Genomic DNA, 16,824 nt, shown 5'->3' with positions numbered 1-16,824 from the left:
GGGCAAGGAAATCCCTCAGGTAGCCAGGTTCCATGTTATTTAGGGCATTAAATTCTAAAAGCAAAATGTTTAACTGCACCCGCCCAGTAGCTTATTGGCTGCCAGTGCAGCTCCCTCAGCAGAGGTGTTACATGGTGTCAGTGGGAGGTCCCAGCCAATAACCTAGTGGCTGCATTCTGCAGCAGAAAGCTCAAGAGGAGTCTCACTAAAAGCCCATGACAGTCATCCAATCTTGAGATTACCAATGGGAGGGCCACAGCGGCCGAGGTATCTCAGCCCAGGAACAAGTGTAACTATCTCACCAACCAAAGCAGATAAAAGGCACTCCTTTTATAGATGAGACTCACTTTCTTTGCTGTTGGTAAGCGTTTTTTGGAAGACAGAAGAACTGCCAGCAAGGGAAGACTTGCCTCATGGGGCTAGCAAGTTCTAGATTCAGAAGACACCAATGGTTGCCGGGGGGGGGGGGCTGCAGGAAAGATGATGGATAAAGGCAGGATGCAACCTCAAAAACCCTAGCTCCACAGGGACACCATGTTATTTTTGTTCATGTTCCCAGACTTAAATGTGATTTTTTTTTTTAAATTATGGAAATCACCTGAACAACACTTTCAGAGCCCCCTTGGGCTGGGATGTAAATGTGCTGGATGAAATTAAAAATATGGGGCTGATCATTCCTTTGCGAGCGATACCTTCAGTTCATTAATGTTGCCAACTCCTTTCATGCTGGGATCAGCTTAGCAAGCGCTGCTGCGCCACTCTAACACCACAATCACATTTCCCCTTTCCTTCTACAAACTGAAACAATTAGAGCTCTTCTCCCACCATTCCACCTCTTGCTGAATTCCATCAATGTAATATTCAGTATGTATGTTGGTATTTTGTGAATGCTAATCAGACGCCTGACCTTTCAACAACTTGTGGCACAGGCATGCCGGAAGCTCCATTTTAATCAGCTCATATAAGGCTTATCACTTTTCTGGACGGCAGAAAACAAATAGCATGTATGTGCTGTACAGAACTAGCAGAGCTATATGCTAGACATGCACACTGCAGTTCTAGTGCAGAAGCTAAGAAATGCCCTGCACTTTAAGCCTGCCTGGATGCGAGTCCATCTGGGATCCATATGGCTGCCACACTGAGCTTTATGGAACAAGAGTGGGGCATAGGCATGATAAATAAAAAAATTCAAAATAGGAACACTTTCCTGAACTATCGTCACAGCTGCTTTCTTTGCTATTTTCAACTGAGAGCAGCAAGTACATAACAAAATGGGATTAAAGATTCAACAGCTTCATTGTCGAGCTCCCATTAAATGCTTCAGGTTGTGTTCCTGCCGCACTGCTATTTTGTAGCTCCTTAATGAAATATTAACCTAGTTTCTCACGCTGTTTGCAGAATTCATTCATGGGAACCTCTGCTTCTTTCTTTACTCAGAACATCTATCTCTATGTCTTTGAAGGGAATGTCAGCAGCAATGCTGAACAAAAGCATTTGTTCCCGCTGAAGGAATGCCAAGGATAAAAAGGTGAAATACATCTATCTGACAAAATATTGTGTAAAATAAAAACAGGGTAGGATTTGTTACAATACTTTAGATGACTGCCTAAAATTGCATCCAGGTAAAGCAGGGATGACCATGCAATAAAAAAGGTGTGGTCAGCATTACATTCTGCAATGCTTCACTTAAGAGGTTTTCCTTGCAAAAGCTTGTGCTTAATTAAAGATATGTATCTGATTTCTGAACCCTCCTCATGCTGCCGATCTTCCTAGATAAGTGGTTCATAAAGGATGTGGCATGCCACACTGGTATGGCAGGAGAGGATGGCAAGTGTGGCGGAAAGATTCAAGGACAAGCAAAGAAACATTTGAAACATTTGAAACATTTCAGTACAGTATAGTATAGTATAGTATAGTATAGTATAGTATAGTATAGTATAGTATAGTATAGTATAGTATAGTATAGTATATGGTGTGTTTTTTTGCAGAATATGGATACATATCTTATCAAAATCAAGCATTGCTATGAGTTTGTTTCTTTTTGTTTTTCAATGTAATCCTTATCAATACAAAAAACTGGTGTGGAACGAGCAAATTCTATTCTGAAAGTGTGGCCCAGACAAAAAAAGCATGAGAACCACTGCCATAGACACTTTCTCCATCATTAGAACTTCTTTTAACCTTTAAATGAAGCTGATATTTTGCACCACCATTGCACCACTTCCACCTTTGCACTATGAACTAAATTTCTTTTAGCAAAAACTAAAGCCCACCTCAAAGCCCCACCCCTTTTTCAGCATGCTGCACAAATGGGATGCAAAGTCTTTGTGCTTGGCCTGCCAGCCTCTGCTGCAAAGTGAACGAGTTAATTAAGGTTTTGTTCTAAACAGCAGTTAACATGAATTCTATCCTATCTACAGCCCTGTGGGATAGAGCTAAGACTGAGAGAAAGCTGAGTGGTTCAGGATTTCAAAGGAAAGGTCCTTCTGGATCAGAGACGTATCCACTCCAGCATCTTGTTTCCCACTGTCAGAAGCCCATGGGAAGTCCATAAGCAGGAGATGAGGGGGGTAATTGTTCCCCAGTGAAGGTGCTGATCTATTCCCTTATTTGACTACACTAACACCACACCACCCATTGTTATCTCTCCAGAGCATAATCTGATTGGTTCTGTAACACTATCACATTCTTTACACGATTCCTAATTTTTTTGCAGCAGGTGTTTTATAAGACCATATGCCCTCTCCCTTGATTGCCAGGTGTTGGCAGGTGGTGATTATTCTGACCACTAAATATTGGCAGGCTCTGCTTACTGGGAGCACCAGATATTGTTCAATGCTGCTCCCTTTATGGTCCAGCTGTCCATTCCCCAGTGTCACACAAATTCCAGGAGATCTGGTAATATACTTCCCCCTCGTCCCCCAATGTTTAACTATGGAGAGATAGGTGAGGGAAAATGCATTGGGCAGCAGATTATAATTCTGCAGATGAATTTGGAAGCGGAAGTGTCTGAGGATGGGTAAAGCATGGAGAGTCAAAGTCTGCATGGGCAGCACAAATGGGGAGAGCACTTGGTTCCTACTTGCAAGTTTCTTGTAGGCATCTGGTTGGCCACTTGGAGAAGAGGATGCTGGATTGGATGGAAATTTGGTCTGACTCAGCAGCGTTGTTTTTTGTCATTTTATGAGTATGAGGTGCTATTGGTGGAGATTAAGTGTTGCACTTGATTCTGGGGTCACCAGTGTCTCTTGATCCTAAGTCCTGATGATAACTCATCTACTTTCTCAGGATGTTTTGCATTTCTGATTGAAGTTTGAGGGTAGGCTCACAAAGTCAGTCAGAGAAGTACAAGGACTGGACTGTTTTGTATGTTTGTACACTGCCTTGATAGTTTTATGGGGGTGACCTAGAAATCCTTTAAGTATAAATTAAAAATGACCTAATGGTCCACACTTATAAAGATCTTCAAAGACCCAACGTCATGCATAATTGTTACTACACTTCAGATGAACTGGGCCTGATGTACACAATCCTTAAAAACTAGGAAACGCTTGCAAAATTAACAGCAGTGAGGGGATATAAGTGGAATAAATATCTGACAAGGATTTTAGCAGAGAATTGTTTTTCCGAAGGCTAAACACTTCCTCAAATGGATTTTTTCTCTCTTACAAAAGAGCATCTGCACAGATATATAGAAATATTTCTCTCCCCCAGAAGATTTTACAACTGCTTTGTGAGCAAAGCCCCATAGGTTATGAAACAGATGTCTTTACACATTTAATGTATCACTTGTTTTCTGTGTAGATACAGCAATGCCAAAAACACAATGCCAACAGGATGCACTACTCTGCTCTTTGTTTGTCTTGGCTGCTCTTCCCATTATAAATATGTGTCTGGATCTGGCTGGAGGTGGATGTTTCCAATCAGTTTGGTCATTTTTAGGTTTCCTTAAGCCAATTAGCAATTAGCAAATCATATTGAAATTTGTTAATTTCTTCCCCCTCTGGTTTTCCCTCTGTGGGGAACTGGATAGTTTGTAATGACAATTTAATAACATGAGGTCATCCTTACACAAAGCAGTTGCATACAGAGGCTTGCTCTAGAAAAATGTGGTTTCAACTCACGTTCTTATGATAATGATTTAATGTTTTTCAGTACAATGTAGGGATATATTTCCTTCGCCTTTTACATCTATGTGACATTTCAGATTCTTCCCAAGATGTCCCTAAATGGTTCTCTTGTGCGTGTCTGTCCACTTCACCTTACTGGGAGTGGCACATACTTCTGAAGAAAGAGAACATACCTAACTTAATTCTTCATACTTTCCCCTTTTATGGAACGGACACAAATGCTACTAACTCAGCCAATCAACTGTTGTGGCTTACTGTCTCCCATTTCTCTATGGTGTGAGAAGCTACTGCCTAATTCTCATGGACCCATTCATTAAATGCTCTTCATTAGGGATTTTGACAGCCATATAGTAGGGGCTGAAGGGAAAGGATAAAAGAAACACAACTATCTCTTATAGGACTACCACACTGAGAAGCTTGACGCCTTCTGGTGCTTACAGCCACTATTTATTTCTTTATTGGCTGTTTTGTTTTAGACACATGCCTCAGTTTTCTTGTAAGAAACCAAAGCAGCTAATAGTAAACAAGTTAGAACAACACCAAAATAATCAAAACAGAAATCCAATAAACTTGGCGCCACATTGGATACAAGCCTGTATTTCTATCCTGCACTTGGGTGTTTTTCACTCCATGCCAGAACAGATTCCTTTGCACCATGCAGACTTCAGGACCACTCATCAGCCACCTACAGTTTTAGAAACCTTCTGAGCTGAATTAGTGGAACTTACAAGAAGGTTTCAGGGTCCTCTACTAGGATATTTCAGCCCTATAAATTCTGCCATGGCCCCCAAGTGAATGAGTTGGTCCTTTCCCAAAATTCTTCTATTTCATCCAGTACAGTACACATCTAGGGAGAATGGCAATTTGGTAAGTAGTAAAACCACTACTACACCTGCGAGCAAAGCGTATAGATCTCTTCTTCATAAAGTGGAAGAAGTGAATTTCTAACAGATCTGTCTTCTCAAGCCCCTGTCCATTGTTTTTATCAGGGACATATTCATCTAGCAGCCCTATTAACCACTGAATCAGACCACTGCATGAACCTAAGTGCTTCATCAGATAGTTCTGCTTTAGCAGAGCCAAGTCAATAGACTGACATCTGGCTTCAAATTTCTCTGTGGTTTTTAAAACAAATGATTTCGTTCCAATCCTGTCCTTTATGGGCAAAAATTAATTACTGGGGTACAAACCCTTGCATTTCATTGAAACAAATGATGTCCATGTTTGGCTGCTTGAAAGGGCATGCGTGTTTCATGGGGGCGTGGGGAACTATGCCTGCTTTTTAGTGTGCAAATGTAAGTAATTAGTTTCCCAAGAATTCCAAAGCGCCTTAATTTTTTGCACATGTTTTAAGAATTATTCTTGATGATATTCTTCAAAAAGGTCTGACTCTGGCCAGCTTCACTCAACTCATACTGCATTGTCCTAACACAGTGGTGTCAAGACCAAGTTTGCAAATTTATCCTGCCTAGAGGTAATTGTGGAGGCAAGGTGACAATTTAAAGCTGACACAGTTTAGGGGGAGGGAGGTAATGGCTGCCAAGGCAGCACTTTATGCCCCTTCATCTGTGTTGGTCTCGTGTAGGGACAACAATAAAGATCAAATGCTCACCCCCTATGACAGCATAGGCTTGTTGGGAGTGGAGAAAGCAGCAACAGAAAGAAGCAGAGGAAAAATGGGCACTGATAGATATTCCAGCTCAGGGGTGGCTAACCTGTGGCCCTCCAAATGTTGATGTACTACAGCTCCCATCACTTCTGACCCTCAGCTATGCTGACTGGGGCTGGAGGGAGTTCGGAGTCCAACAGCATCTGGATGGTCACAGATTAGTCATCCCTGTTCTAGTTATTTTTGTTTTGAAATCAGCAAAATGAGAGAATAAGAGAAACCAATGCCTTACCGCAGTAGCACAGCGAGGGAATTCTGAAATCCTCTTTCACTATGTTACAGTGCTTGAAGGACTAGTTGGTACTCTTAGTATTATTTTCCCTACCTCAACACCCACTCCATCTCATTCCGTGTTAACAGATTCCACATAATTCAAGTCTACAGGTTCTCTATCAGGACTCTTCCTATGTCACTAGCATTCTACGGCAGTCATGAAACCAAGCCTAGACACTCCACAGAACATCAAAGCCAGTTCATAATATACGCCAGTTGCCTTTGGTTCTATAATAAATGAAAAATATTCATATATCAACTACGTCTGTTCTACAGTGAACACTCAAAATTCCTCACATATCTGTAAAAATATATGGTTATGATGCCGGCAATCGCAAAACTGTACCTATATGCCTGGTTTAAAGGTGCAGGTTACTCATTGATTTGTCAAGTTGCTAATTAGGCTGAAATCTCTTACTTGCTTAACTGGGAGCAAATGCCAAAGCACCTAATAGGTTTTACTTCTGAGTAGACATGCAAAGGATTGTGCTGTTGGTCCCTTGTATCTCCATAATTCTGATTCTATGAAGACCAATCAGAAAATGTGACTTAACTGACAAACTGTTACCTGAATTCACAACCACTGACTTCAGCAAGGGATCATTAACAGCCCTCTGTAACCAGGCACTACCATCCCCAGCTGATTAGATTTCACACAGACCGGGGGTCAACATCTGTTTAAAAAATTAATTTCAGAATGGTTATTCACACTGCACAATGCAAGTCTTAATTACCTGACTTAAGCCCTTCCCCCCCAACTTGTTCTGTCCCCGTGTATATTAATGTGATTAACTCATGTAATTTACATGAAAAGGGATTAATGTCTGCACAAAGGGATCTTTAAACAGTGTGCACCAGGATGTGTGCAGTAGCTGTGCCTGCAAGAGAGGAGGAGATGAAAGGGGAGGAGGAGAGAGAGCTAATGCATTTAGACTTCTCCTAGAGAGTACACATTTACAAATGCAACGTTTAAAACATTTAGGAAAGAGTGTGCTGCTTAGCACTGCCTTCAGGCTACATTACCCTATGCGGCTAACTTTTACATGGCAAATAATCTATCCAGATGCAAATCTGATTGCTGGCATCATGGGGAATTTTAAGCAAGGATTAACTGTTCTTGAACGGTTCCCCCCCACTCCCATGTGTTAGGAACAAACAGGCTTTCTAGCCACATCAACCAAGAATGTCGTCTTCTACCAATTTCTTTTTGATTTACGAAGACAGATATATTGTTTGAATTTCCCTGCGCCCTCCTATTTTAATATATTCAACCCCCATATATTTTAAATGAATTTTGTGGAATTTGTACTGTCAATCCACAGAAAAAAAAGAAAAAGCCAATTGTTTCTACTGTCTTCCTAGTCCTTTTACTCTGACATTTGCATTTTGCTCAATGTCAATGGACAAAAAGCCAAGGCGTATAAACCTTGACTTCAGAGTAGTGTGAAACACATAACGCTACCACCTTACTGAAGGGCTGGGAGGCCTCATAGGAGCCACATATATGACACCTTCAGGTCTGTGACAGGTTGTAATAAAAATGTAATAAAGTAAACAAAATAAAATACAATCCTTGAAACAGTTGTTCTAAGCAAAAAACAAAAAGTAGTCTGAAGAAAAATAATGATTTATTTGATGAGATTAGGTCTCATCTTTATCATCCTTGGCTTCTCCACAATCTGATGTGCACATAGAGCTGTCTGCCCAAAGGCAGCTGCATGAATTTTAAAGGTGGACCATTTACATATAAGTCAAAGTGCACATATAACTCTTGAATGGGGCATTTAGTTATATAGTATGTATCCATTCCTTTCCTCCAGGAGCTCAAGGTAATGTGAATCATAGTGTATAGATAGGTCCCAAGTGGTTTATCATCCAGGCATCAATCAGATCCAGAAGTGCTTTGCTTCAGATAAATTCTTGTAGATATGCAATTGCTGGGTATGTTTTATGGGTTTTGCAATGGTTTTATTGTAATGCATGGTTGATTATTCTATGCTATGCCTTTGGCTCTCTTCCCCCCGCCCCCATCTCATAAAGACTTTTTCCTCCTTTTCTATTAAATTACTAACAAGCTAATGAGTTACTTAAATGACTGAACAAATAAATTCGTAATTATTGTTTTATGTACCTTAGCTCATACTCCAGAAGATTTGCTACAGATCAATCTTAGCCATGCTAGTTTTAGGAGGATTCCAGCCAAGCGCCCTCCGTGACATACAAGTGGTATCTATAGGGAAACATTCAATCACGACAATCCTCAGCTGCATTCTGAAATGGGCTGGCTTGGATAGCTCAGTCGGTAGAGCATGAGGCCATCTTAATATCAGGGTTGTGGGTTCGAGCCCCATGTTGGGCAAAATATTCCTGCATTGCCTGGGAGTTCTTTCCAACCCTACAATTCTATGATTCTATGAGTCCTAGGGAGGACACATGGTGCCTCATACAGAAGAGCAAAAGGCCAGTATATACAAGTTTTGATTTAAACAACAGTGGTACCAAACAAGTGCTCATGTGTATTAATGTAATATGGGGGATTGGTTTATCATGAATATGGCCAGCAGCAATTCCCATTACTGTGGTGGTAATTTATACGGCCGTTTCACTCACAGGGAGTGCTGGCAGCTGTACCATGTCTATCTGATTCATACATTAACTTGTCTGTGTAAATGTGAGCCAAGGACAGCTGCAACTGCTCATGCGTAGAATAAAATATCTTAAGTAAATCTGTTTACTTTTAAATGTGTTTGTAGGAGGGAAAGTATTGGTTTGTTTTTGTTCTTGTTTTTATTATGTATTTTGCACATTCTGTATTTTTATGTTGCGAAACGCACTGTGATCTTCGGATGAAGGGCATTATACAAAATTAATTAATTAATTAATTAATTACCTGCCAACAACAAGAACAACAACAACAAAGTAAACCAAACCTGCATTTACGGTTTATGTGGGGCAGCTGTCCATATATAATCATGGACTAAGGTTCAACTAAAGACATGTGTGACGCTCTCCTACTCAAATTACCTGTAGTGAAATTCTTTCAATTGCTTTTGTAGGCTGCACTATGCCTTATGAATGCCCAACAATTGTAAATTCAAAAGGGACAAAACACAAAAGGGAATCAGTTCTTAAAGTTTTACTTTTTTTGCTTTGGCTTAATACCTTAAGTTGTAGTTTAATACAAATGGATAGGCACATTAGAGTCAAATTTTCAGTTTTATATTGCATGACTGGAGACTGCTGGGAGGAAGGTTTAGTGTTTGATGTTTTATTGTATTTTTAATATTTTGTTGGAAGCTGCCCAGAGTGGCTGGGGAAACCCAGCCAGATGGACAGGGTATAAATAATAAATTATTAGAAACGCTATGGTGCACCTGTAGCAGCAAAACTGGACACGTCCATCTGCCCCACCAGCAATAAAACATGTCTCTCCCGTATCAGTCTCTACAACCCCAGCACATGCTGTAACTCTCCAATGGTTTGACTTTACTCACAAAGGCTCACTCTTCCATTGTCTCCGAAGACAGACGGATGCCAACATTACATGTGACCTATTTACTTACTTCATTTAGACTGACTATTCTTGGTTTTCGGCCACAGTATATTAGTACATTAATTTGGTGTATGGAATCTTGTATGTGGCTGAAAGTGTTCACCAACACCAGTAGATTTTTGAAGATCAAGAATATTTCTAAACTAGTACAGTGGTACCTTGGGTTACATACACTTCAGGTTACATACGCTTCAGGTTACAGACTCCGCTAACCCAGAAATAGTACCTCAGGTTAAGAACTTTGCTTCAGGATGAGAACACAAATCGTGCTTCGGCGGCATGGTGGTAGCGGGAGGCCCCATTAGCTAAAGTGGTGCTTCAGGTTAAGAACAGTTTCAGGTTAAGAACAAACCTCCAAAACGAATTAAGTACTTAACCTGAGGTACCACTGTACTGTATGCAGTGAAGGATTCTGCAGGGCCAACTCAAGGCATTTTGCTACCTGAAGCAAAGGCGAAAAAGGTGCTTCTGTCCCATTCCACATACAGAAACCAACTGGACTGGCAGTTCAATCTTACATTAACACTAGCCTTAGCGCAGCATCCTTCACCGCACCTTAGGGCAGCAGGGTAGTTATGACAGGGCAGGACAGTCTGCACGGCACACATAGCTCTGTATTCCAACTGAACAGCTTGGTCAGAGGGCTCAGAAGAAACAGCTGAATGACTGCCACCATAACCACCCAGGCACCAGCTGTCAGATATGGTTCCCTCACCCTCCCTAATGGTAGGGCCAGTCCTGAAATTCTGCAGTCCCACCCAGAGGTTTTGCTACAAATCAGGCAGCATATATTTTTTGTTAAACAAACGAAGAAACATTGTTTTCATAATACTTTTTCTTCCCACCCATCCTCTTGCCAAACCTGATGTGTTGTCCATATATGTATGTAGAAGGGGAATATTAACTAAGAACATTATCTGCGAGGAAGTAACTTTGTAAAGGAAGTTCATGTGAATGTGCTCCCGACAATGAATGCAACTGGCCCCCCCTCCGCCTGCCCTGAGTAGATGGATGACCATAAAGCAAATCCATTTGTTTTGCTGGGATGGTTTACAGAGGAAGATTTTGTACTATTTGTTTTGCTTTTATTGAAAGATAAAAAGGGGGGAAAACACACACATACACACACTATTTTTCACTTTAAAGACAGACAGGATATTATTTCAAAGGTCTATTTGTTTAGCTACAGATGCTTTTGCTCTAGAAACAAGTCTTTGAATATCACATTTATTTTAAGAATATATTAAGTTCAAGAAAAGGAGGATTACATGACTGTTCTCCCAGATGAAAAGACCTTTACGTTTAACTGCCTGTCAGTCCACACAGAGTCAGGCACCTTAAATTATTTGTAAACAGCAGCGCATGATTTAACCACTGCAAATGACTTCCTGCTAAGATCCAATTCCACATTAAACTTTTTACTGTGATGTACAATATACAAGGGTATTTTAATACTTAAATTTCTAGTGTTATTATCCTGCTATTAGCACTACGATCTTTACAATAATTACCTCACTTCTCTTCAGAAAAATTAGGTGAGGAAACCACATCCATTTCATGATACACACTGGGAAGTGAGAGAATGACTTGTCCAAGACAAGCAAGAGAATTCATAGCTACCTTACTTTTATCTTTTACACTAACACCAATTTGTTAAATTCAGGTTTGTTTCCATTCATGTCATCAAACTGGGCAGTTTTGGGTACACAAATGTCAGGAGCGAGTCAGCAATAAATCACACAGAGTAAGTGAAGTTAACTCTTTATTAGAAGAACAGGATCTACTCAGGAGTGCCAGGCCTAATGAGCATAGAAACTCTTCTTGGGTAGGCCTTGCCCCTATGAGGCAGCAAGGAGACTGAAGGTCCACGCCTTCCCACAGCTGCGTAAGTCTCCGCCTCTCCCAAGCAATCTGAGACTAGGCTGGCGTGCCTGATTTTGCTCCTCCCACTTCATACCTCTCCTGGTCCCAGGAGACCAGGGGGAATGGGAACTTGTCACAGCAAGAGGGGGAAGACACCCTTGCTTCTTCATCAGCCGGACTCATTTCTGTCCGTTGGCTTCCCTCCTCTCCTGCTTTTGCATTTCTCTCTGCCACAGACTTTCACTAAACCCTGTTACCTCTTCAGCTTCTGACATCTCCTCCTACCAGTCTGCTCCCTCTTCTTCCTCTGACCACTCATCATCATCCCACCACCAATCCCCTGGCTCTGAGCCTTCTTCCCTTGGGGGTTCCCCAGTTGTTGCCTCCCACTATTCCTCTGTGTCCAGCCAGTCCGTAACAACAAATGGATTTATACTGCAGAACTGCCCCCACCAAAATGGAATTTTTGAGACCTCCACATATGCATTAAACAACACATGAAGCTATAGATGAGGATTACGGCCCAACAAATGATGGCCCAACAAATGTGGTGTAGTGGTTAGGGTGTCTGGCTAGGACCTGGATGAACAGGGGTCACAACCCCACCTGGCCACAAGGCTCACTGGGTGACCTTGGGCCAGCCAGTCAGTCATTCTCAGCCTAACCTACCTCACAGGATTGTTGTGAGGATAAAATGGGAAGGAGGAGAACTATGTATGCCACCTTGAGCTCGCTGGAAGAAAGGTAGGATACAAATGCAATCAATCAATCAGTCAAAAACATTCTGCTTCTTTCCTAAAGATGGCCATTATCTTGGCTTGCCATAATGGGTCACAGCAGGGTTATGGTCCTACAAAGTAGGCATCTTCACTCTGCCTATGATCCACAAGGTCTCATTTTTTGCCTTCTCAACTCTACATTAAGGTGTCTCCAGTTGAGACAAAACTACAAATGAAAAATGCCCAAGTGTGCTCTCTTTTACAAAATCATAATGTTTGTTCAATTGTACCAGGCTCCTGATTAAAGGTCAGAAACAGGCTCAGGGTCTCGATGAAGAACTGCTGTGAAGCAGTTAGCAGTGCAATTTTGTCCTTGATAACAGCTGATGACTTGTCTGCATCCCACTTCAACCTCTAACTGTTAGCTCCTTTAATGGAAGTGCCTATAAAGATCCTCCCTAAAATATGCTTTTCCAGCACACTTAATGTCTTTTAATGTCTTTCCAATTAAATCCAGATGTGAAAAGCTTAAGGAACAGTTCTCAGGGCTGAAAAAGATGACATAAATCTTGCAGCTGACAGAGATCCCACTGAGCTTGGTTGGGGAAACTCACAGAGGACTTGTTGTGGGCCAGGAAAGCTGCTGGGTATAAAGACAGATGTGTACACTCCTATTGAAAATGCTGAAATAAAGAAAAGCCTCCTGAAATAGACCAGGGCACTAAAAAACACTGTAAGCCCAATCCTGCAGGGTACAGAATGCACCCTGAGAGGTTGCGATCTCTCTCAATTCCCACTACCCAGCACAGTCAATTTGTACAAAGAGTGCTGAGCATTTCACAAGGGGAGGTCTCTTCTCTCCCCTCTCTCTAATAATGAATAAAAGGTCATCTCCTGCAGGATCACCACACACCAGTTCCAGAAGGAGTATAGCATACTCTTCACTTCTCAGGAAGGGCTCATCACCCTGCAGAATCCCATCCACTTAGCTCTTCCTCCACAAAGCAGGTTAGTGGCCTGCTTGCTTTGCTAAAGTTTACAAACTGCAATATTAATTACAGATTGTCACTAATCAGATGAGAATCTAGGCACTCCCAATGACTGAACAATGCCGCTGGGTGAGTGCTGTTTATGCAGCTGGCAACCACCGTTATTCCCAAAGCTAATTTTTGCCACAGTAAGAATTCTTTTTCCTCACCAGATGCTAAGAAGTGGATTAGCCCAAGTTATCTCCATTTAAAGAAAGGGGGAGGCCCACAAGTCGGGTTTTATACTGTTTCTTGGGGTTACTAAAGTTTTTGAACTGCATTATATTTTTCAGTGCTCTTCCAATATTTTCTGAATATTCTAACTAGGAATGTGACTGTGGGGAAATGACAGGATTTTTCAGAAGGGACATTATTTCTGAGTGGAAGTCCAGATGATCAGTGATGGCTTTCTAATGGAAAGAATGACATTGAAGACAATCCAATAATTTCATTTAATACCAAGGCCATGTGCCATACCTGAGCTTGGGCATGACTGGCATTGCAGAAACACATAATGAGCTGCATTATTAATCATGGATTACTAAAACGGGTGACCAAATCTTGATTGTTCCTACACCTACTGTACCTAATATCCACACCAAAACATTCCCATTGCTTAAGACTTGACAGTCTCCAACAACCTGAAACTATTTTAACCCTTCTCTCAACCTCTGTGGGATTTTGGCAAGGAAATCCCAAGAATTGCCCTGTTCTCCTTTCTTCGGGGTGGGTTCAATATATTTTGCTGCCTGGTGTGAGGGATAAGACGTACAGAAAGCATCTGGACTGGCAGCTGAATCTTACTTCAACAACGGTGACAGGATAGTGTACCTGAGATGGCAGGCTACTTTAGAGGGTCGAGGGGAAAGGCTAGGGGGAAAGTTAGGATAGGAAGGAGGCTGCCACCTGAAGAGGTCATCTCACTTTGCCCAATGATAGGGCTTACCCTGCTTTTTTTCATTTCAAAACAAAGACTCGCTGAATGAGCAAATGTGCAGGAGGCTCTCACAAAATGCCCATTGCCTGGCAACAATGCAATAATCAGACTCCAGAGGTCTGTGGTCACTCCCTGAATTTCCTGTGCTTGGAAAAACCATGTTACTCCCAAAGTGTTTGAACTGCATGTGTAACGGGAAAGAGCAGTGAACTGAGATATCTATTGTGCTAATGGAGACCACCAGGATGGCACTGATTTATGTATTTTCTTTACATTTTATGATACAGAAATATTCTCTTCTAATTATAAATTGCATTGCTCTGGCACACTGCCATTGCTTGGGTATGCAATATGCCACATTCCACATTCAGTCCACTATTCTTGCAAACATGATAGCAGAAACACCCTACAGCTGATTGTGTATAATCCAGCTTGCGAAACTTTTTGGGCCACCTTTAAAATCTGATAATGAAAATAAAAACACACACATATATATTTAATCAGTGGCATTTATACCAAAGGGCTGGACCCATTCTCAGGGGTCTTAGAAACCATATGCAAAGATAGCATTCCCTGTCTTTAAAGCAAGGATAGTGATATTTAGCAATCATTTTCTGAACTTTGCAATAATAGCATTCATCTTGGATTCCAAAAAAATTTTTTTTGGTTTAAAACTAAAATGACAATAAAGAAGTTCTAGAGCTTTAAGCAAAGCCCACCCCTGATCTGTACTAATTGATAATAATAGTATATGTCACCTTAAAAGTGTCCATGAGTCAGAAGAAACTAAGAGCAGAATGGTTAGTATGTAGATATGGGATGACAAGGTTTAAAAGCAACATTTAAAGTCCTATATCCAGGACTTTGGCTGAAAAATAAAGAAAAGGGCACATTTGTTCCTGGTCACTGAATTTGTAACCTGGGTCTGCTGCTCCTGCTGCTAAGCTCTAACACATTCTCTCCTAACCCACAACAACATCCAATAATCCTAACTTTTGGTGCTTGGTGGTTAAGAAGTGAATTTTCAGGAAGGGAGAAAAATTAAACAGAGAGACTGGCTGGCTAGTATCTCACTCCTTCACTGCAATGCATCAAGACAGCCAAAATTCTAACTTGTAAGAAAGGGTTCGTTTGATCCCCGTTTTTCAAATTAGATGTGGCAGGGTCTGATTTACCTTTCTTCTCCCTTGGAAGGCTCTGGCAATCTTTGGGGAACCCAAAGTGTACTATTAAGCTGGGTGGCTGCTGTTATCTTTCCCAGCCCCCACTGGGTGCAGAAATACTGAATCATAGGCTGGAGAAATGCGTCTCAGGTTTCAACCTCAAGGTGTAATTGCTCATTCAAGTCTCTTTAGAAGTTGCCTGCATCTGGCGCAGAAAAATGGTCGGGATTGTTTTTCTTTCTGGAAGAGCAGAGAGAGACTGTGTATTTTCTCTTACTTTTTATAATTTTCTCTATTCGTTACTATGGCAGAACAATTTTTATAGAAGAACTCTATACAGTACGACTCTGAGCCTTAGTTATCGGGTCTACCGTTTGGATCTCGTTACACTGTGTAACTTTGTAGACCTCCATGGTAGTTTAGCTGTAAGTTTACAAATACTTCAGGGTTCTAATCAGCCAAATGATTTGACCCAAACATATGTTGCCGCTTATTTGAAAATGGCAAAATATGCCTACAAGGTGTGTGTGTGTGTGTGAGAGAGAGAGAGAGAGAGAGAGAATGTTATCAACAGCTACAAAGAACACAGTGACATACCCTGAGTGTTTGTTTTCATGGAAGCCAACAGCAGAACAACATTAGTTCCAGACAAAAATGAGGCTTTTACACACTCATTCTTACAGAGGGCAATAGTGTAATATTCCAAGAGAGGGAGGGACCAAGAGGATTGATCGTCCATCCACTACAGCAGAAAATAATGGGCTGGTGAGAGCACAATATGGTTAACTGGCCATTTGTAGGCCTGTTTTATACATTGCCCACCTTAGAGAGACATCACCAGCCAGGTAACAGATTTCCTTCAATATTTTGATCCTAGTACTTTAGGAACTTTTCCAACTGGCAGTCAACAACATTTATTTGACACAGCTTAACTCCACAACTGCAGGCCTGCTTTTTCTCCATCTACAGTTACAGTCAAAAAAATAAATCGATATGTCCAAAACCATCCCAAGCAGCTGGCTTTTAGTATGCTAGATCTGTTAACTGCTATTTTATCATTCCTACTTAACACTCATTATTAAAGCCATTAATAATAGCTGGGTTCTTTTTTTTAATTAAAAACTGCTACTTTCAAAATCTGGCAAATTACAAAGCCACTTGCAATGTATTCCAAATATCTGCTAGTTGCAATAGTATTAAAGATTTATAGGGTTTGAGATGGTCTGTAAAGACTTATCAAACCCTTTCTGCCTGAATTGCACCAGCAATCCCTATACATATATTTGCAAAACAGCTTCAAACCTGACTTTTAACTAGCCCCCACGTTTTTCCCCACCCTCCCTCCCTCCCTTTAGGTAGGCTTTAGGTAGGTCTCTGACTTTGCTATGGACTTCGGTCTTTCGCCGCAAGGGGCATGGTAGGAATTTTTCCCAATTGGCAATTTACAGCCATTTGGTTTTTCGCCTACCTCGTAGCAACTCGTCACAAC

The 16,824-nt window shown here is 41.2% G+C and overlaps 1 protein-coding gene across 3 annotated transcripts in view; it reads right to left on the bottom strand.

The window, feature by feature from the left end:
* STAU2 (staufen double-stranded RNA binding protein 2) overlaps window positions 1-16,824 on the bottom strand; it is a 140,895-nt gene that overhangs the window by 5,907 nt on the left and 118,164 nt on the right. Inside the window, exon 14 of one of the 3 annotated variants that reach the window (XM_083517266.1) lies at window positions 8,204-8,302. The exons of the other annotated variants lie outside the window; for them this stretch is intronic. Within the exon in view, the coding sequence (XP_083373392.1) occupies window positions 8,210-8,302 (93 nt within the window). The 3' untranslated portion in view covers window positions 8,204-8,209. Of the gene's footprint in view, window positions 1-8,203; window positions 8,303-16,824 lie in introns of those variants that run through there. 3 annotated transcript variants of the gene reach the window in all.

This window comes from Podarcis liolepis (assembly GCF_965112155.1).
Source record: "Podarcis liolepis genome assembly, chromosome: 8".
Lineage (NCBI taxonomy): Eukaryota > Metazoa > Chordata > Lepidosauria > Squamata > Lacertidae > Podarcis > Podarcis liolepis.
The sequence above is the reverse complement of the archived record's forward strand: the minus strand, read 5'-3'. Positions and strand labels throughout refer to the sequence as shown.